At 40.0% G+C, this 22,180-nt stretch overlaps 1 protein-coding gene across 1 annotated transcript; it reads left to right on the top strand.

Moving 5' to 3' along the window:
• Positions 1-17,008: 17,008 nt before the first annotated feature.
• On the top strand, positions 17,009-22,110 carry LOC123002396 (uncharacterized). Its single transcript, XM_070215006.1, has 5 exons — positions 17,009-17,390; positions 17,608-18,946; positions 19,029-19,541; positions 19,707-20,660; positions 20,961-22,110. Exons 1-5 carry the CDS (start codon positions 17,009-17,011, stop codon positions 22,108-22,110), a joined length of 4,338 nt encoding a protein of 1,445 aa, XP_070071107.1.
• The last annotated feature ends 70 nt before the right edge of the window (positions 22,111-22,180 follow it).

Raw genomic sequence — 22,180 nt, 5'->3', positions numbered from 1 at the left:
ACTTTTTACAAAAACCGATTGTAACTAACAATATAGCGCAAGTATTAAAATAAAAAAAAAATTTTTTTTTTGTGGGGGCAATAGTTAAAATTTTTTTTAAATCTTAATTTGTTTTTAGTTTTAAGAAATTAAAAATTTTTTTTTAAAAAATTTTATTTTGAAAGCGGAGGTTTTAGAGGAATTAATGCAAAAGACATGAAGTCAATTGGATTCATATAACGGGAGATACAGATTTTCAATGAGAGGGTACTTTTTCAAATTTGACAATTTTTGGCACACTTAAAAAAATTCTAACTAGGAAAATAATTTTTTTTCGGTCAAGTCCTGATACACGTGTTTACTTATTTCCCGAATAGTACGTGTAAAAAAAGTTTCAGGCAAATCAAAAATGTGAGCCAATAAAAGGTGTTCGGTTTGTAAAAGAACCGCCCATATCCATCCGATTGGGCCAGTTTTAGTTTTATTTTAAAGTCAATAGATCAGAGCTTTAAGATAAGTAGTGGCAGCGCAGAATCTCGACAAAGATGAAAAATGTGTTTTTTGGTCGACTGTAAGTCGGCTGAATATATCGTAAAAACTCGAAATAAATCCGTTGAAAAATCATAATGGGTACAAACTTAAAGTTTACATCCTACCGAATAAAACAAGCCGAATATGGCCAAAATCCATGGAAAACTGGATTTATGGTGGATTTTTAAAGTTCGGATTTTTCTACTTTTTTCGGTTGACAGAGTCCAAATTTAAGATTTACCATAGGCGGCCACATGTAAACAAAAATAATTTGTGTTGGCAGCCGGGTCAAAAATAAGCTCTGATCTATTGACTTTAAAATAAAACTAAAACTGGCCCAATCGGATTAATATCTGCCAAGATATAAGAAGAAATTCGAAAAAAGTCCGATATTTAACATTTTGAACTTTAAAAAATCATCAAAATAAAACTGTGCCATCGAAAAAAAATTAGTGGTATTTTCGTGATTTGGGGGTTCAGCACTAGCAGAATTTGCCATCAATTGCTTTGAAGCAGTTTGGCTGTAAACTAGTGTTATTTGACTTAAAACAGTTTTGAGCGGCGAATTTTTCCTTTGTCATTTACCTAAATAAACTTTGCCACATTGGTTTTAAAATACGCATACGCGCAAATAACTGCATTTAATTGTACCCATTTACTCTACAAGTAATATTGTATTCGGCGAAAAGTGTGTCAGATTGGTTATCGCACAATAATAAATTTTGGCCTAAGAATAAATTAATCTGTTGTGCCATTAATTGTTCAAAGACCTCAGAAAGAGATGGAAAAATAGATATATATATGATGGACGTTGATGCACTACGAGCAGTACAACTAGTGGCCCAATGGCACCAAGCACGTGCTTGTTACGCGCGGGACCCTTTTATCAATTTTGGCAAGAATGCGAGTTCGCGAGGAAGAATACATAAAACAAATAAAGACAGGACACATAATGAGCTGAAATATTAGTATTTAATACCGGGATAAAAGTAGAAACGCAAATTAAATGATAAAGGTTGTTATAATTATTACATAGAGCGTAAAAGGGCTCGTGCAGACTAAAATTTGATGTACATCGTGGAAAATTAATGGCCAGTTTCTCGAGTGCCGGCTAACATTTCTCGTACAGATTAAGTCCCTGCTAAGGCATTTTGGCTTGCTCGAGCATTAGGGCGGTTTTTTATAAGGAATTCTTATCTCACCCTTTTAAACACAAGATATTTGTGCAAAATAGCTTAAACAAAAATCCAAAAAATTTTAAATTAAGTGTAAGGGCTTGCGCAATGGTCTCAAAGTTTCCAAAAAGATTACTCATACGGCACGTAAGCCAGTATGAGTTTTGGGTAGGCAAATCTTTTCCCATATCTAGACTTGTCAAATATTTGATTTCGTTCAAAATTTTTGATTTCAACAAAATGGAGAGCACCTTTTTTTTTGGTTGGAAAGCTGAATCTGAATTCAAATCTGAATGCAATATCAATCAAAGCGCCAGGAGGCATTCACCAGGCAAGGTGGATGGCCAGAGCCATTTATTCCATGAAAATACTTATGTTTCAAAGGCAATTTAACATTAGCAACGACGAAAAAATAGCTCTGGAAGACATTTGTGTGTTTGTCGTAACGGAATATTTAAAAGTGTGGTTTACCTGCACTATTGCTAAGAAATCGCCGTATCTAGATTTTCAGTTCATCGGACGAATGAAAAACTATGAAAAAATAGATCAAACTGCGTCTTCAGTAGCATTAAAAAAAATGTTAAATCATTTATGGTACTTTACAGATGAAACGGCTTCGCTTGCGTTTTTTGACGAAGAAATTCCAGTAATTGAAAAATCGCTAATGGTTAAAAGCTTGCAAAATGAAGAGAACTCGTGTGAAGAAAAGAATAACACGGCTTAACAAGAAAAGACAAACGGATGTGGCTTGATGGACTCTCCTGGTGATGCTCATCAAGAATATATATACTTTATAGGATCGGAAATGTCTCCTTCACTGCGTTGCAAACTTTTGACTGAAATTATAATACCCTATACCCTATAATGCAAGGATATAACAAAATAAATAAATTTATGAATTTTCGGTACAATTATATTGCTTTGTTTGTTTTTAATTATTGTTACCACTGTAATTTAAATTGTTAAGCCTGCCGCCAAATCGAATTGCCACTTATGCGAATATGGAACTACCAACATATAGTACACCCAGAAAAAAAAATTACCTTGATTTAAGTCCACGTTCCTTAAATTAAGGAACGATGGACTAAAAATGGCTAAATAAGGCTATTCATGGACTTAAAAGTTTTCATCCCATATACATTTTAAGTCTACATGGACTAATTTTGGACTTAAGGCCATATGGACTGTTACATGGACTTAGGTCCATTTTTAGTCCATGTAGACTTAAAATGTATATGGGATAAAAATTTTTAAGTCCATGTATAGCCTTATTTAGCCATTTTAAAGCCATTATTCCTTAAATCAAGGTCAATGGACTTAAATTAAGGAAATTTTTTTTTCTGAGTGTATGGCAGCTCTACTTGAGAAAAAAACAGCGAAGCAGCAACACAAAGTTTTTTAAAGCTCTCTATTATAATTTAAAATTTGATTTAAATAAAGACCGCTACATAAATTTGTCAACCCTAAACTGTTTCACCTATTATTAACATCGGTGCCACGATACACTCTTAAGAGGGTCACCCCATGTTACTTCTTTTAAAAATATGTTTATAGCTTTTTATCCACATATTCTGCATATGGCTTGGGGGCGATAAATTAAAAAAAAAATTTTTGATTCTGTGGTGCGACTCCCTTAAATATTGGAACTTATATAGTCATAGCAATTTTATTTTTCTTTACCCGTTTGTAAAGGTGACAAGGTTACCTTTATGTTTAGACTCAATAAGTAATGACAAGTCTACGCCACCTATATGAAATTAAAATTTTTGATCAAGGGCAACAGTACGTATGAGTGATAAACTTAAAGGTCAATGCGCAAGCACTAAATCGCATTTTTTTAAACTTTTTCTTTTTGGTATGTCTTAAATGCACCAATGCGCAAAGTATAAGGGGGTGAGAGTAGGACCTTAGAATTTTTCATACAAAAAAAAACCACCCTATCGAGCATCAATGTGAGAGCTAACTTTGACAGGGACTCGGAGTCTCTGTTAAGCGTTTTCGGCTCGATAGAATGACAGCTGATTTCCCAAAGCCAACTAAGAAGAAACGAAATCACAGCTGACTTTTCCTTTGAATTATACCCAAACAGCTGATAATATAATCGAACCACGCAATTTTTTGCGCTTTACAGCACAATTCTGTGCGTTAACAGCACTGTGTAATTGCTTCTCGTTCAAATCAATTAACGCAGTCGAGAAAGTGGATTTGCTTGAACAAACAGTTTATCTGGTCGTTAAGTTTTTCGGACAGATAGCTATCAGGGACTTTGACAGGGTCTCAAGAAACCGGAACCAAGAGGATTAATTAATAATTACGTGTTAGTCTAACTGGAACATTAAAAGTTAGGCGGCTTACAAGTTCTACAGAATCAATATCACCTCTTATAAGATTATGCATAAAAATAGTACCAAGCATTATTCTACGATTTGCAAGTGTTGGTAAATTAAGCAATAATAATCTACTCTGGTAGAAAGGTAGCCTTACGTTTTGATCCCAGTTCAAACTACGAAGAGCAAAAAGAAAAAAAATTTTTGTACCGACTCTTTACGGTCAATGTGCACTTGGTATTGTGGGCTCCAAGCCGAAGAACAATATTCCAATATAGGACGGACAAGGGAGGTAAATAGTAATTTGGTTATATAAGGGTCGTCAAATTCTTTTGACCAACGCTTTATAAACCCAAAAACACTCATAGCTTTGTTGACAGTCAGCATTATGTGGCAGTCAAATTTAAGCTTCGGGTCCAGAAGAACGCCTAAATCATTTACTGAATATATACGGTCAAGTGGCAAGTTCTGAAGCAAATATTATATAAACGTTTGAGGTACCCTATGAAAGGTCATCACGATACATTTGAGGCAGTTCAAATTTAAGATGTTATACTCACACCATACTTGAAAATTATTAATGTCTGATTGTAAGCCGAAACCAAACTCTATATTATTGTATGTCAAACAAAGCTTAACATCATCAGCATACATTAGTACTCGAGAATTTGTTATGATGGAGGGAAGATCGTTAATAAACAGAGTAAACAGCAAAGGACCCAGTTGCCAACCCGGGGCACTCCACATGTCACGTGGATCATTTTAAAAACAGCGTTCTTAAATATAACCCTCTGAGTCCTCCCGTTCAAATAACGGAGTCAAAGGCTTTACTGAAATCTGTATATATAACGTGCATTTTATTGTTAAACCCATTTATTACAATAGATGACAATTCAAGTAGGTTGGTGGTAGTCGATCTTCGCTTAACGAAACCATGCTGACACGGTGATATTAGCAGGAACATAAATGAGATGTGATGATACGTTCAAAGGCTTTTGGAATTGCCGACAATTTAGAAATCCCTCTATAATTCTGGGCATCCGCCTTCGCACCCTTTTTGTGAAGTGGAATAATAAAAGAGTCCTTCCAGATAGTCGGAAAAACTGATGATGAAATAGACAAATGAAAGAGTTTATGAATAGGTTTGCAGATGATTGATGCACAAAACTTAAGCACACACCCAGGAAGTGTATCAGGACCGGGAGAATAAGTTGGCGTTGTTGTTGTTAAATCTCTTAAGAGATTTTTACCATGAAGAGGACCTATAAGTAGATTGGAAAAAGTCGGCAAATAAATCAGCAATTTCAGAATCTGTCGATGCCTCCATTGAGTTAAAACGAACCGATGAAGGCAAAGCTGATGACTTACGTTTGGCGTTGACAAAGCTATAAAACTGCTTCGGATCATTTGTAAATTCAAATTTACAACGATTTAAATACATGGAATAGCAATGACTCTTAAGAATTACAATCAGATCAAGTCACCACATATTTCGAAAAATCGGATGGCTTACCCGATTTTTTATACTTTTTATAAGTGTTTGTTTTAAGATTTTTAAGTCTTTGAAGTGCATTTGTAAACCAGGGAGCCTGTTCGGCTTTGGAGGAAGCCTATCAGGAACGCATTCATTAAAAAAAGTGTTTAGAACGCTGTAGGAAAGTTCGGTTGCACTTTCGATGTCCACACAGTTATAAAGATCTGTCCAATTATATTGCTAAATCATTAGGTTAAGTTTATTATAGTCACATCTCCGAATGCTTCTCATTTTAGTTGGAGAAATAAAAGGAGAGGTGGTATCAAGATAGGGTCGGCAAACGGTCAATTCCATAGTTGGAGAAATTAAAGGAGAGGTGGTATCAAGATAGGGTAGGCAAACTGTCAATTCCATAGTTGGGTGGTATCGGTCTTCTGGTACCACAAGAACGTCAATTCTAGATACTGTGAATTCAAACGGCTCTGAAACAAACACAAGATCTAATTGTCTATTTAATGAATTTCGTATAAAGCTAACTTGCTGTAACGATAATTCTAAAAGACCATCCACAAAATCATGGGTGGATGAAGGTAATGCGTCAAGTGAGTCAGAAGGGGGGACCAAGATATATCAGGGAGATTAAAGTCACCCAAAGCAATGAAAAGGGGCCTATTGGAAAAAAAGGATAGAATAGATTTAATAGCAGATAGGCGTTGCTCATAAATTATTGGGTCAGAGCCAGGCGGAATATACTATTATGTAATAAAAATAGTCAAGGATTGCAGGAAAACTTTCACACAAACAAATTCAATGTCATTAGAGACATGAGAGTGACGGCAATTTAAACGCCGGCCCCCATACGGGAAAGGCGATCGGTTCTGTAGGTACTAAAGTTGTTTGACAGAACTTCAGAGTCGGTTGTCTCTGGTTTCAGCCAAGCTTCAGTAAAAGCCAAAAAATCGTCCGTAAACGACGAGGAGTCAGCATAAAGCTTGGGTAGCTTCATGTTAAGTCCTCTAACATTTTGGTAAGCCAAAAATAAACTTTTTAGTTTTTTGGAGTCGTGGAAGGCCTGTTATTTTTTCTCGGTTTATTTGGAACAAATTCTTTAATTACCAGATCATCATTAGGCCAAAAGCTTTCAGAAAGTAGTATATTAAACACATCAGGCGGAGCAAAAATATGAAAATCTAAATTGTTCCACCGCAATATCCTCGGATGGGAATTTTTCTCGAATAAATTCAAAAACATCCTCAGATGTGGTAACAGGCGTAAATCTTGAAACAAACAATTGCTCCCTATGTGGGACAACTGAAAGTATCTTACGCTCCCCAGCAGCAGTCTGAACATTACACAGCTGTGAGCCAGAAACGGCTCGTTTGGGTACAACTGGCAGTTTCTTTCGCCCCAAAATAGCAGTCTGAACGTCAACTGAGAGACAGAAACGGCACCTACTGAACCTGTGGGTATGCTCGACACCGAGTTGATTGACTCCTGCGGCATTTACATTCGCATTTACTGTCGTTGAGCTAGCTTTTCTGCGCTTGGGCGACTCGGTTAAAAGTTTTTTATTATTAAATTGGTCGCAAACGGGATTGAACCCGTCATTAAGCTGTTTAAAAACTTGTGAAAGGTTCAATAGGCCGTCTCGAGTCTGCCCCCTGCAGGACTCACAGACCAGTACGCAGTTCAATGTAGTCTTTTACTCTGCCGGTAAAACCTGCACATTTAACGTGCATCATCCCTTCGCAGAGCTAACAGAAAATAAAAGGGCCTTTAGTCGAAAGAGTACAATTTTTTTAGAACAGACGAGAGCCATTATAAGAAACAAGGTAATTAAAAAGAGTAAAAAAATAAAAATATGAATATGTGAAAATACCTCCGCACGAACGGTTAAAATGTAAAGAAAGTGAGAGAGAGATTATGAGAAAAGCACCCAAGAGTCTACAAGAAATTCGGCAGGTTACGAGGGACCGAAATTACAGTTATAATAGAGCGGAAAAGAGAGAGCGAGAGAGAGAGAGAAAGCAAGAGCAAATTTAGAGAGTGCAAATTACACTAACAAAGCCAAGATATTAAACCAATTTAATGAATTGTTAAAATAATTAATACCACATACCCGTTAACAGGGAGATCTATTTAAAACACTAACGCGATTGTTAGGCAACACTTTGTTAGTAAGCAAACATTAAGCACTTGCGAATAAATCACAGAAATAAATCAAAAACTCAGAGCACAAGGGTAAACACAACCTTTCACAAGCGACGCTAAATCGATACAGGATTTATAGGTCTGTATTCATCATTACCCTAGGGGACTGGAATAATTAAAAAAGAATTAAATACAGATATTAGGAAATCAGGCAGTCGTAAATACAGTTTTTAAATACAGTCAATGATTTTTGGCAGGATTATTTTTATGAAGCTAGTGTGTACATTATGAAGCCCTACCGCACTCGACTTCACTTTAAGAACCGAATCTGAAATATCACAAGAAAAAACACACATACAACTAAAGCTATTATCACAGATATTATTCACAATAATGTCAAGATAAGGGTTGGTCATAGTTTCGGGTAGTCTGCAGTTATATTGCTTTTGGACTTGCCAGTACCAGATTTTTTTAACTCCTTCCATTTCTGCTTCATCGACATGAAGGTCTGTTGTTTTTGTGAATAGTAAGAACGTTTCGCATCAACGATTAAGGTAGTTACTGTAGTTCGTAATGACTTAAATTCTTTATAGTAATCAGAAATTATGTATCTTTTCCATCTTCTGTAAGCAGTATCTCTTTGGCTTATCTTTAAAGCTATGGCATTTTTAAATCATGGATTTCCCGTGGCCTTCATAATTTTTTGTTCTCATACAACGACTCTATGCATTCTGTCAAAAAGCGTATTTGGGCATTAACGTATATTTAAGTATGCATATAATTTAGATCGAGGGCATCTAAATGCTGGCTAAGAAAAACAAGATCAATTATCTTAAAATCTCTGTAATTAATGGTGTGGTCAAGCAAAATAGGGCCAAATTCATATGTCAGATAGATTAAGTCATGCTTTGAAAAAGCTGGCACTGAGTCTTAGTTATATAAAATAGTTTTACTACGATTATTTACAAAGAAAACATCAATAAGACTGTATTTGAGAAGTGTGTAGGTATAGTAAAGTTCACAGGAATCAGTCCAACGCTCTCAATTTTTATACCCGTTACTCGCAGAGTAAAAGGGTATATTGTATTCGTGCAAAAGTATGTAACAGCTAGAAAAAAGTGTTTCCGACCCCATAAAGTATATATATTCTTGATCAGGGTCACTAGCCGAGTCGATCTAGCCATGTCCGTCTGTCCGTCTGTCTGCCCGTATGAACGCTGAGATCTCGGAAACTACAAAAGCTAGAAGGTTAAGATTTTTTACACATATTCTTGGGCCTCCTACGCAGCGCAAGTTTATTTCAGCCGAGCGCCACGCCCCTCTAACGCCCACAATCGCTCACTAACGATTTTAAAGTGTGTCCTGCGCCCACATCTTTAAAGATTTCCGAGAAGTATAAATGCAATTTTGTTGTGTATATATATACCTATCGAAATGTAGAAGACCATTCATTAAAAAGTTATACGCAATCAAAAAAACGTTATATGTCTTTCTCCCTCGCACTCCCTTTAGCTAAGGTTCGAATATTAGATAGTCGGGACACCGACCCGAGCACAGCGTTCGCACTCCCTTCAGCTGAGTGACGGGTATTAAATAGTCGGGACACCAACCCGACTATAGCGTTCTCTCTTGTTAATTTTAGATGTCGCTCAATAGGCAGATTACAATTAAAATCCCCGGTTATTACAACGTTGTTATATTTACAACATAATGAAACCACTACTTCAACAAAACTACTTCGGTAAACACACCTGAGAAGCATATTGGAAGCGCTTCGACTCCCGCTGACTTGTAAGAATAGGTATTCAACTGCACTTCCTGTTGGCTGCTTACATATTAGTTTTGAAGCCACTACTTCAACAAAACTACTTCGGTAAACACACCTGAGAAGCATATTGGAAGCGCTTCGACTCCCGCTGACTTGTAAGAATAGGTATTCAACTGCACTTCCTGTGCAGTACAGGAATTACAGTTATAATAGAGCGGAAAAGAGAGAGCGAGAGAGAGAGAGAAAGCAAGAGCAAATTTAGAGAGTGCAAATTACACTAACAAAGCCAAGATATTAAACCAATTTAATGAATTGTTAAAATAATTAATACCACATACCCGTTAACAGGGAGATCTATTTAAAACACTAACGCGATTGTTAGGCAACACTTTGTTAGTAAGCAAACATTAAGCACTTGCGAATAAATCACAGAAATAAATCAAAAACTCAGAGCACAAGGGTAAACACAACCTTTCACAAGCGACGCTAAATCGATACAGGATTTATAGGTCTGTATTCATCATTACCCTAGGGGACTGGAATAATTAAAAAATAATTAAATACAGATATTAGGAAATCAGGCAGTCGTAAATACAGTTTTTAAATACAGTCAATGATTTTTGGCAGGATTATTTTTATGAAGCTAGTGTGTACATTATGAAGCCCTACCGCACTCGACTTCACTTTAAGAACCGAATCTGAAATATCACAAGAAAAAACACACATACAACTAAAGCTATTATCACAGATATTATTCACAATAATGTCAAGATAAGGGTTGGTCATAGTTTCGGGTAGTCTGCAGTTATATTGCTTTTGGACTTGCCAGTACCAGATTTTTTTAACTCCTTCCATTTCTGCTTCATCGACATGAAGGTCTGTTGTTTTTGTGAATAGTAAGAACGTTTCGCATCAACGATTAAGGTAGTTACTGTAGTTCGTAATGACTTAAATTCTTTATAGTAATCAGAAATTATGTATCTTTTCCATCTTCTGTAAGCAGTATCTCTTTGGCTTATCTTTAAAGCTATGGCATTTTTAAATCATGGATTTCCCGTGGCCTTCATAATTTTTTGTTCTCATACAACGACTCTATGCATTCTGTCAAAAAGCGTATTTGGGCATTAACGTATATTTAAGTATGCATATAATTTAGATCGAGGGCATCTAAATGCTGGCTAAGAAAAACAAGATCAATTATCTTAAAATCTCTGTAATTAATGGTGTGGTCAAGCAAAATAGGGCCAAATTCATATGTCAGATAGATTAAGTCATGCTTTGAAAAAGCTGGCACTGAGTCTTAGTTATATAAAATAGTTTTACTACGATTATTTACAAAGAAAACATCAATAAGACTGTATTTGAGAAGTGTGTAGGTATAGTAAAGTTCACAGGAATCAGTCCAACGCTCTCAATTTTTATACCCGTTACTCGCAGAGTAAAAGGGTATATTGTATTCGTGCAAAAGTATGTAACAGCTAGGAAAAAGTGTTTCCGACCCCATAAAGTATATATATTCTTGATCAGGGTCACTAGCCGAGTCGATCTAGCCATGTCCGTCTGTCCGTCTGTCTGCCCGTATGAACGCTGAGATCTCGGAAACTACAAAAGCTAGAAGGTTAAGATTTTTTACACATATTCTTGGGCCTCCTACGCAGCGCAAGTTTATTTCAGCCGAGCGCCACGCCCCTCTAACGCCCACAATCGCTCACTAACGATTTTAAAGTGTGTCCTGCGCCCACATCTTTAAAGATTTCCGAGAAGTATAAATGCAATTTTGTTGTGTATATATATACCTATCGAAATGTAGAAGACCATTCATTAAAAAGTTATACGCAATCAAAAAAACGTTATATGTCTTTCTCCCTCGCACTCCCTTTAGCTAAGGTTCGAATATTAGATAGTCGGGACACCGACCCGAGCACAGCGTTCGCACTCCCTTCAGCTGAGTGACGGGTATTAAATAGTCGGGACACCAACCCGACTATAGCGTTCTCTCTTGTTAATTTTAGATGTCGCTCAATAGGCAGATTACAATTAAAATCCCCGGTTATTACAACGTTGTTATATTTACAACATAATGAAACCACTACTTCAACAAAACTACTTCGGTAAACACACCTGAGAAGCATATTGGAAGCGCTTCGACTCCCGCTGACTTGTAAGAATAGGTATTCAACTGCACTTCCTGTTGGCTGCTTACATATTAGTTTTGAAGCCACTACTTCAACAAAACTACTTCGGTAAACACACCTGAGAAGCATATTGGAAGCGCTTCGACTCCCGCTGACTTGTAAGAATAGGTATTCAACTGCACTTCCTGTTGGCTGCTTACATATTAGTTTTGTTTTTAGTTTTGTATTAATGTAGAGTGACGTGATTGTTCACCCCGCCGTGTATAGACCCAAAATAGGCGCTTAAGCGTCTGGCCCATGGTGGAACTATACAAGGTGGTCTCGTCAGCTCTGCTGAGGACGTTAAATATGTTTACCTCTTTGTCTCTCTTAGGCGATATAATGAGATAGCTAGATAGAAACTGACACAAATAACGTCCTCAAAAGAGGGCAGCTCTCGCGACGAGATCACCTTGTATAGTTCCACCATGGTCTGGCCTCTCTGAAGATTTCGTAATTTTCGCTTGAAAGCTGTTCATTAAGGTAAACAGCAGCCGGCGAATTCAGTCCCAGCAGTTGAAGGGTTAGTGGCTGCTAAAATGGCGGCTTTATCGCGCACGTGTTCGAATTTAATTAGGTGTAGGCCTTCGAAAGGCCTCCCGAATCTTAGAAGGCAGCGTGAGTTTCAGATTGAACCACAGTGAGTGAAATAATGACTTTAAGTTTTCATTCTTTATTTTGCGATGGACTCGTTCGCTTGTGTTGCCACCCGCGCTTCAGTCTTACCAACCTGCCCTAATAGAGCTTTTCCACCACTGCGACCTTCTTCTCCAGTTGGTGCACCCGTTGAGTGAGTTCTTTTATTTTTCCACTCATTACGGTTACTATTACGCGCATTTCATGTAAAATGCGATTCTCAGATTTTTGTATTGAGGCAGTTATCGTGGCAGTAATGTTAGCAGTTTCACAGCAAATTTCTGCTCTACCGACTCAATCAACGTAGGTGAGTGTGTATCATTTAGACGGTATTTTTGAAGGCCCGTGGACGTATTTTTACGCAAGCGTTTTGTTGCTGGAACCATTTGAGTGTTTTTTGTGGCAATTCAGTGAATGCCAGTGAGTTTTCCGGCTTCCGTTTGGCTTAGCTCGACGTTTTGTGTTTGCTTTGGCTGGCACTGGCAAATATAAATTTGCTTATTGCCAATGTATTCAATTGTTTTAGCAAAATTTACTGCACGAATCAAAACTACGCAAAGTTTACGCGACACTTTTCAACAATTTTGGATTTATTAGACGCGGAAATTTCACAAAAACAAAGACTTTTTGGTAAATCTATTTGTGTACGTGTGTCTAGTTTGAATAATAACACTGTGCAACATTTTTAGGGTTATAAAATGTAACCGCAATTCTGATTTCATGGACGGAAAGTACTCATCGAAATAAGCTAAAACCGATTTGGGTTTTTCGCGTTTACCTATTATAGCGAGTTAAAGTTTTACATACAAAATTTATTTGTAACGGCCATATCTTGTGAACCGATTAAAATTTCACTATCAAGTCTTCAGTGATTATGTAGCTATGAACCCAAGGAACTAAATTGACAAATGACTCTTGCAAAGAAGTGCACCTAGCGCGTTAAAAATCGAAAAATAATGAAGACAAACTAAAAGTTTACATCCTACCGAATAAAACATGCCGGATTTGGCTCAAATCCATGGAAAATAGGATTTATGGTGGATTTTCAAAGTTCGGATTTTTATACCCTTGCAGACGGTATTATGATTTCAGTCAGATGTTTGCAACGCAGTGAAGGAGACATTTCCGCCCACATAAAGTATATATATTCTTGATCAGCATCAATAGCCAAGTCCATCTAGCCATGTCCGTCTGTCCGTCTGTCAGTCTGTCCGTCTGTCAGTCTGTCCATCTGTCCGTTTCTATGCGAACTAGTTCCTCAGTTTTAAAGCTATCGCGATGAAACTTTCCCAAAAGTCTTCTTTCTATTGCAGGTAGTACATATGTCGGAACTAGCCAGATCAGACCACTATATCTTATGGCTCCCATAGGACTAATCAAAAAAATAATACAAAAACTATTGTACCTTTGTAGAAAGTAGGCGTTTTGATTTTTGACAACGTAAAAACAACATATTAAGGGCCGGTTTCTCGAGTGCCGGCTAACATTTCTCGAACAGATAAAGTCCCTGCTAAGGCATTTTGGCTTTCTCGAGCATAAATGTGAGAGCTAACTTTGACAGGGACTCGGAGTCCCTGTTAAGCGTTTTCGGCTCGATAGAATGACAGCTGATTTCCCAAAGCCAACTATGAAGAAGAAACGAAATCACAGTTGACTTTTCCTTTGAGTTATACCCAAACAGCTGATGAAATAATCGAAGCATGCCATTTATTGCACTTCACAGTGCGTTAACAGCACTCTGTAATTGTTTCTCGTTCAGATAAATTAAAGCAGTCGAGAAAGCGGATTTGCTTTTACGAACAGTTTATCTGGTCTTTAAGTTTTTCGAACAGATAGCTATCAGGGACTTTGACAGGGACTCGAGAAAGCGGCCCTAAGTAGGCATACCTGCAAGGGTATATAAACTTCGGCTGGCCGAAGTTAACTTCCTTTCTTGTTTTCACTTTTTTTAATCTTGAATTTAGACTCTGCCAACCGAAAAAAGTGGAAAAATCCGAACTTTAAAAATCAACCATTAATCCAGTTTTCCATGGATTTGGGCCTTATCCGGCTAGTTTTATTCGGTAGGATGTAAACTTTAAGTTTGTCTTCATTATGATTATTCAACGGATTTATTTCGAGTTTTTACGATATATTCAGCCGACTTACAGTCGACCATTTTAACATTTTAACATTTTAACATTTTAACATTTTAACATTTTAACATTTTAACATTTTAACATTTTAACATTTTAACATTTTAACATTTTAACATTTTAACATTTTAACATTTTAACATTTTAACATTTTAACATTTTAACATTTTAACATTTTAACATTTTAACATTTTAACATTTTAACATTTTAACATTTTAACATTTTAATATTTTAACATTTTAACATCTTAACATCTTAACATTTTAACATTTTAACATTTTAATATTTTAACATTTTAACATTTTAACATTTTAACGGCGAAACCCACCACTCCGCGGTCCGGGTCTTTTTTTCCTCTTTAGTTTAAGTTAGTCTTAATGGTGAAGCCTGAATAAAAACGTGAATTTTGAATCTCGCCGCGTTATATTTCGGGACTTGGGAATTTACCAGCAGCGGCAACCACCCCCATACGACTCCTACGGCCAACATCCGGCCACGATAGCCGGAGCTATATTTTGGACAACTCCGCCCACTCCATTTCATGGTCCTTCGTCGCCTGCGATCTATTCTGATCAGCGCCCCCTTTGCGGATTTTTCCAAGATAAGTACGACTATTTTCCAAACCTTTCGTCCGTGGTCGCCATATTCCTTTTCCAAGGCGTTATTTCCATCCGAGTCCAAATTCCAAGTGAAAAAGTGAAAAGTGATATATATATGCCTATATACAAGAATATAGGTATAAGAAACATACGCCTAGCCGCAGTGAATTTTTTTTCGATTTTAAATAGCAAAGTGCTTTGCCAATATTGGCCTTCTACATAGTTTTTTCACTGTGATCCGCTAGTTTCCAAGCGTACGTACATATATACATTCATATGTGCATATATATATTACAGCAAAATCACTTTCACATATCCACGTCCGGCACTAAACTGCATGTTGAAAATTCCAAAAATACACACACACAAATCAAACAAAGATTAAAAAATATTATATTCTTTACACATATCCAAGTATACACATACAAATTAATACATACACATATTGGCCAAAGCCATATAAAATTATTATATTATTTACACATTGTACATATATCTACATATATATTATTCCAAAGACCCATACACATATTAACAATTGAAAATCAAATTTACGCGCAATTTTTACATACACACAAATATAAAATATTTTTACGCCGAAATTTATAGTTTTATATTAATGGTTAAATTGTCAATTTATACGATTTATGAAAAATTTTAATAAAGAATAAAATATACCCAAAAACTAAAATTTCGTTCCAGCAATAAAATAAAAATATAATATTCATATACATATATCCAAAAAAAAAATTAATTGTGTTTTTAATTGCGATCCTGATATTCATATACATATATCCGAAAAAACTTAATTGTGTTTTTAATTGCTATCCTGACATACATACATATATATTCGCATACATAAGCTCCCCGCTATTCTGCGAGCAGCCAAAATTTTTCCATCAAATACATACATACATACATAAGCAGAGCTTAGCGCTATTCTGTGCTAAGCATCGAACTCCATATACACACATACATATATTTGGGCAATTTTTATTTCATCTCCGTTTTGTTCGTATGCAAGCATAGGCACTTATTCGATTCAAGTAGTAACGAGCAAAACACAGGGCACCAATCCTACATCCATACCAGAATACAAAATCGAGCGCAGAAACAAAAAATTAATATTTTTCGAATGATCGTCAAAGCAAATTTCAAGGTCGATAGCTATTTTGGATTCGTTTTTCAGCTAGTTTTTTTTAGCTTCTTTTTTCTTGTGTCGCAAAAGTGGTTAAACTTCGATTGTGTTCCTAAATTACAAAAAAAAATTTTTTGCCAGAGAATTCCAAATCTAAATTCTGCTCCTAGGCTACCAGCCATTTAATTTTTTTTTGCTATTTAATTTTTTTTTGATATTGATTGTCGAAGGTTTTTTCTTGCGGTTGATGTGTCGCTATTTTTTCCATCGTTTCGGTTGGTTTTGTGTTTAGCTGTTTTTCGTCAGGGAGCATTCAGCTATTGTTTGTTGTTTCCGTAACTCTTAGCTATATTTAGCTATATTTTTGTCAGTGGGCATTCAGCTATTGTGTGTTTCCCGAACTTGTAGCTATATTTAGCTATTTTTTTCCAATAAGCGTTCCGTAAGCGGTGGCTACATTCAGCTATTTTCCAGATATTTTCTAGCTATTTTTTTCTAGCTATTTTCTAGCTATATCAGCTAATCTGCTCCGAACCGAGTCTGCGGGTCAGTTTTTTCGTTTCCTACATTTTTTTTGGCGGCGGGCAGGCCGTCCGATTTGAAGAGCGTAGCTGAGTATGCCCGGAGAGGGTGACAAGAAGCCAACGCCAACACCAGAAAAGGAAACAAAAACCACCCTTTCCTCGCCGCTACCTTCTCGCGTCAAACAAGGGCCCAAGTCCGCTAGCCCGAGACCTAGAAGCTCGAGTGTCACGCCAAAAGGGAGAAACCTTCCGTCGACAAGCTCGAAAACAAGTCCGAGAATTGTCGTCTCCAAACCATTGGCGAAAGTGTCAAGCGAGTTTTCACTTGTGGCAGAGCCAGAGAATCCCTCTGCATGCGGGACTCAATTCCTGAGGGTCACACGCGCTAGTAGCAAAATGTCGGTAACCGAGCAGCCAACGGCCGCAACTGCTGCGTTGCATAAATTCATCGCTGTGAGCGATCGCGTCAGCGCTTTCGAGGATAAAATCAATACGCCTGGGCAGGATTCGCAATCTTCACACACACTGCAAGTCCGTCTTCAGCAAGTTCGAGCCTTATGGGATAAGGTTGAAAAAGAGTACGAGATCTGTTCTGACCTAATTGCCCAGGAAGGATCCCTCGACACATTGCCTCTCCTACAAGGAAAGTATGACTATTGCTACTCCGTATACGAGACGTGTGCCGCACAGATTAGCGAAACGCTCGAAAGAGTGACGCCTCAAGCCGTTCAAGCCGGACTACCTCCGATGGCCGACTTTCCGGGACCTATTCACGGCAGTTTATGTTAACAACCCCAGGCTGACACCGGTCGAGAAGCTTTTCCATCTCCTCATCAAAACTAGTGGCGAGGCAAAGGCCATAGTGTCCAAATCCCCGCTTACAAATGACGGCTTCGCGTCAGCGTGGGCAGCGCTTCAAGACCGTTTCCAAAACAAAAGACTTTTAGTCAACAGCCAACTCAAGCTTTTTTTCAACTTGAGCTCCGATTCTCAAGAGTCGGGACATGCTCTAAAGGAGCTGCAGTCTACGATTCAGGGGTGTCTAACAGCGCTAGCACATTCCAATATCTCCACTGACAACTGGGATTGTCTGTTGGTCTTCCTGTGCACCAGCAAACTGCCAAAGTTAACCCTTTCCTTATGGGAACAGTCGCTAACTTCGAAGTCCGAAATTCCGGCTTGGGAGGAGATGAACACCTTCCTGAGCGAAAGGTATCGGACACTGGAGGCTATCGAGGATATGAAGCCGACTCAGTCAGTTCCCAAAAGATCCTTCGAGACCAAGGTCACCCCCAAACCAAAGGGGTGTGACTTATGTTTTAAGGAGAATCATCCAATCAGATTGTGCCCGCGCTTTCTCAACATGTTTGTCGACGCGCGTTCCGGCTACATCAAAAAGAAGCAGCTATGCCTGAATTGTTTCGCTAGAGGCCATCAGCTACGTGATTGCACGAGCACACATAGCTGTTTCACGTGTAGGGGGAGGCATCATACTTTGCTGCATCGCGGCTCCCCCAGTTCCTCAAGCACGACTTCCTCAAACGCTCGACCCACGAGCTCTCCAACCTCGGCGCCCTCGGCGCAGCAGTCCTCCAGTCGCAATGCATCCGCGAGCACCTCAACGGTGCAAAATTATTTCGCTGCGAATACTACAGCCGTCCTGCTGAGCACGGCAATCGTTGACGTGTACCATCTGGGCACGAGCTACCGAGCCCGAGCTTTATTCGACTCGGGATCGGAAGCGACCTTCATCTCCGAACGCATGTTCAACCTCCTTAAGTTGCCTTTCCGAAAAACCCAAACCCAAGTCTCAGGGCTAAACCAATCAGTTTCGGCAAAGTCAACGAGACTCTGCCAGTTTGCTATCCGCTCCCCAACTAAGCCGGGTCTTCAACTAGATACCGCAGCCTATGTCCTTCCGGAATTAGCGGGCAAACTGCCCTCTCATCCAGTTCCCAGGAATTCTTTGCAAGACCTGCCCGATCTCCAATGGGCAGACCCAAACTTCTTTGAAAGTTCCCAAATCGATTTACTGATCGGAGCTGATATTCTACCGTCGGTGATGATGCAAGGCACTCGGAGAAACATTTGTGGCTCTCTCCTAGGCCAAGAGACCATCTTCGGCTGGGTACTTACCGGGCCGATCTCCAATACTAAGGCCAACAGAGTCGCATCCTTCACGACTCAAGTACACCACCAAAAGGAAGATTCGTTAGACTCGCTTCTCAGCAAGTTCTGGGAGGTGGAGGATCTACCATTCCAGATGGTAAAAGAGTCGGATTCCTATTGCGAAAGGAACTTCCTCCGGACTACCAAAGGAGACGCCAGCGGGAGGTACGTGGTTACGCTCCCATTCTGCGACCCCGAAAACTCGGGGTCCGATCTGGGATCTTCGAAACGAGAATCGTTTAAAAAGAGACTTTCCGTTAAAAGAGCAATATGACAGCGTGATTCAGGAGTATCTGGATCTGGGTCATATGCACGAAGTTCCATCGACTCATAGTTCCCCCACTTACTATCTTCCACATCACGCGGTAATCAAGCCCGAAAGTACTACGACAAAGCTTCGCGTTGTATTCAACGCCTCCAGTCCATCTGCGAATGGAACCAGCTTAAATGATATTCTTCATGCTGGTCCAGTCCTGCAATCCGATCTGACCATTCAAATTCTGAAATGGCGATATTTCCAATATGTGTTCAGCGCGGACATCACAAAGATGTACCGTCAGATCTGGGTCGATCCGAAGCATACACCCTTTCAAAGAATCCTGTTCCGAGATAAGGAGGGGGATATTCGAGACTTTAAGTTGAAACCAGTTACCTTCGGGGTCAACTGTGCGCCCTTCCTCGCTATTCGAGTGCTGCAGCAGCTAGCAGAGGATGTCCAAGGGGCGTTTCCAAAAGCCAGCCACATTCTTCAACAACATATGTAGGTCGATGACGTTCTGGCAGGGGCAAATTCCATATCTGAGGCCCATAGTTCAATCCAAGAGCTACAAGCAGCTCTTAGCTCTGCTGGTTTCCCTTTGAGGAAGTGGACTTCGAACCACATGAGCATACTACGAAATATTCCGGCCGAACACCTCCTTCATAGCGAGTTCCTCGATATCGATACCGAAAGCACGGCCAAAACACTCGGGATTCGATGGAGGGCTAAGTCCGACGAATTCTACTTCGTGCCGCCAGAAATAGTGGTGGAACCCTCCTTTACAAAGCGGGAGGTGTTGTCCCAAATCGCGAGGTTGTTTGATCCAACCGGATGGCTCGCTCCGTTTATAATACGTTCCAAAATGTTTATGCAGGAGATTTGGCTACAAGATTTAAGCTGGGATGATAAGCTTCCCAGCGAAATGAGTCAGAGGTGGCAGGCGTTTCTTCATGAGTATTCCGATCTCAACCAGATCCGCGTTCCGAGATGGGTCTGTTTTCAGCCTGAGATCAAAGTGGCGTATCATGGATTCTGTGATGCGTCCCAAAAGGCTTATGGAGCGGCGATCTACGTTCGCGTCGAAGTGGGTCAGAAAATACTTTCTAACCTCCTCACATCCAAGACCCGAGTCGCTCCAGTCAAGACCGTGTCCCTTCCACGTCTAGAGCTATGTGGCGCCGTGTTGTTAGCCAAAATGGTAACTGCGATTCTTCCTAATATGCCCACACCAAGTTCCGACATACGCTGCTGGACCGATTCGACCATCGTTCTGGCCTGGTTACGGAAGCCGGCGTGTAACTGGACCACGTTTGTTGCCAACAGAGTGGCCAAGATAACGCAGGCAGTACCAGTCGACTGCTGGGCACACGTTCGATCCGAACAAAATTCCGCCGATTTAGCTAGTCGAGGCGTGTCCCTACTCGAGTTAGCGGATAGTCAACTTTGGTGGCACGGGCCAGAGTGGCTGCAAGGGCCACAAGAGCTGTGGCCAGCCCAAAGCGATGTGCAACCGAACACAGAGCTCGAGCAGCGCGCGGTGGAGGTGCATTTCAGCCAGGTCCCTTCTGACGAATTTCTCGAACGCTTCTCAAAACTTGACAAAGCACTGCGAGTCCTGGCGTATGTTCGGCGCTTCCTAAGTCGCTGCCGTAAGGGCGCGATCTCCTCTACTTCCCGACCCACGAGGGAAGAAATCCGAGAGGCAGAACAAACGCTGATTTCCATCGCGCAACGTCGAGCATACGGCCAAGAGCTGAAGCACTTGGCAGAGAAAAAGCCCCTTCCGGGGGCAAGTCCAATTTGAAACTTGTTTCCGTTCACGGACCAACTCGGCCTCCTAAGGGCGTGTGGTCGCGTTACAGCTTCTAGAGACCTCCAGTATGATGAACGGCATCCAATAATTCTGCCCTACGGCTGTAGACTGTCTCGCCTTCTCGCCCAATTCACCCACCAGATTACTCTTCACGGCGGTAGTCAGTTGATCGTACGCCTGATCCGATCGAAGTATTGGATTCCTAAACTCAAGAATCTGGTCAAGGCAGTGGTGAATCCGTGTAAGATCTGCACAATTTACAAGAAGAGACTGCAAACTCAGCTGATGGGCGATCTTCCACAGGACAGAGTATCCTTCTCGAGGCCTTTTACATATACGGGCATTGATTATGCCGGGCCGTTCGAGATTAAAAACTATACCGGAAGAGCGTGTCTCATTACCAAGGGATATGTATGTGTATTTGTGTGTTTTTCCACGAAGGCTATCCATTTAGAGCCGACATCCGATCTCACCGCCGAAAAGTTCCTAGCCGCCTTTGCTCGTTTCGTAGCTAGGCGCGGGTGCCCTAGGCGGATTCATTCTGATAATGGCAAGACGTTTGTGGGGGCAGCTTCTCTACTTTCTCGGGACTTCCTTCAAGCCGTCAAAGAGTCTGTGACTGATGTACATAGCCATCAGGGACTTGACTGGCGCTTCATCCCGCCCGGGGCTCCGCATATGGGGGGTCTGTGGGAAGCAGGGGTGAAAAGTTTCAAAACTCTTTTCTATAAAGCCACGGCTACGCGCAAGTATACGTTTGAGGAACTTGCGACGCTCCTAGCCAAGATCGAAGATTGCCTCAACTCCAGACCCCTATCCCCGATGTCTGAAGATCCCTCCGATCTGCTAGCCCTCACGCCTGGCCATTTCCTGATTGGCGGGCCGTTGCTTTCCATGGCTGAGCCTGAGATAAAGGGCGAAGCCAAGTCGATAATCAATCGATGGCAACGTTTGAAAGCCCAACATCAGCAGTTTAGTGCGCGGTGGAAAGAGGAGTATCTCAAAGAACTCCACAAACGCAACAAATGGCAATTTCCGACCCGAAACATCCAAATTGTCGATATGGTGGTAGTCAAGGAGGATAATTTGCCCTCGAACGAATGGCGGCTCGGCAGAATTGTTTCTGTTTTCCCCGGAGCCGATGGCCGAGTTCGAGTGGCTGAAGTCCGTACGGCGCGCGGCACAATAGAACGCCCCGTGCATAAGGTTATCCTTCTCCCTATGGAGAGCAAGGAACCGGCTACTTCCAGCCATTAATCTATTTCCGTCTGCGAGGTCACATACTAAGCCAATTTTTTGTCTCTTTTCCTCGCAGAACAACTTCAGC

This window comes from Drosophila takahashii, chromosome 3L, assembly GCF_030179915.1.
Source record: "Drosophila takahashii strain IR98-3 E-12201 chromosome 3L, DtakHiC1v2, whole genome shotgun sequence".
Lineage (NCBI taxonomy): Eukaryota > Metazoa > Arthropoda > Insecta > Diptera > Drosophilidae > Drosophila > Drosophila takahashii.
This window is presented reverse-complemented; position numbering and strand designations above follow the sequence as displayed.

Excerpts from the sequence above, each read along its gene's own strand:
- LOC123002396 (XM_070215006.1), top strand. The coding sequence starts at position 17,009 with ATGTCGGTAACCGAGCAGCCAACGGCCGCAACTGCTGCGTTGCATAAA. Across the intron at positions 19,542-19,706 it reads CACATTCTTCAACAACATAT|CGAGTTCCTCGATATCGATA; the intron begins GTAGGTCGATGA and ends CCTCCTTCATAG. Across the intron at positions 20,661-20,960 it reads AAAGCACTGCGAGTCCTGGC|ACTGTCTCGCCTTCTCGCCC; the intron begins GTATGTTCGGCG and ends CTACGGCTGTAG.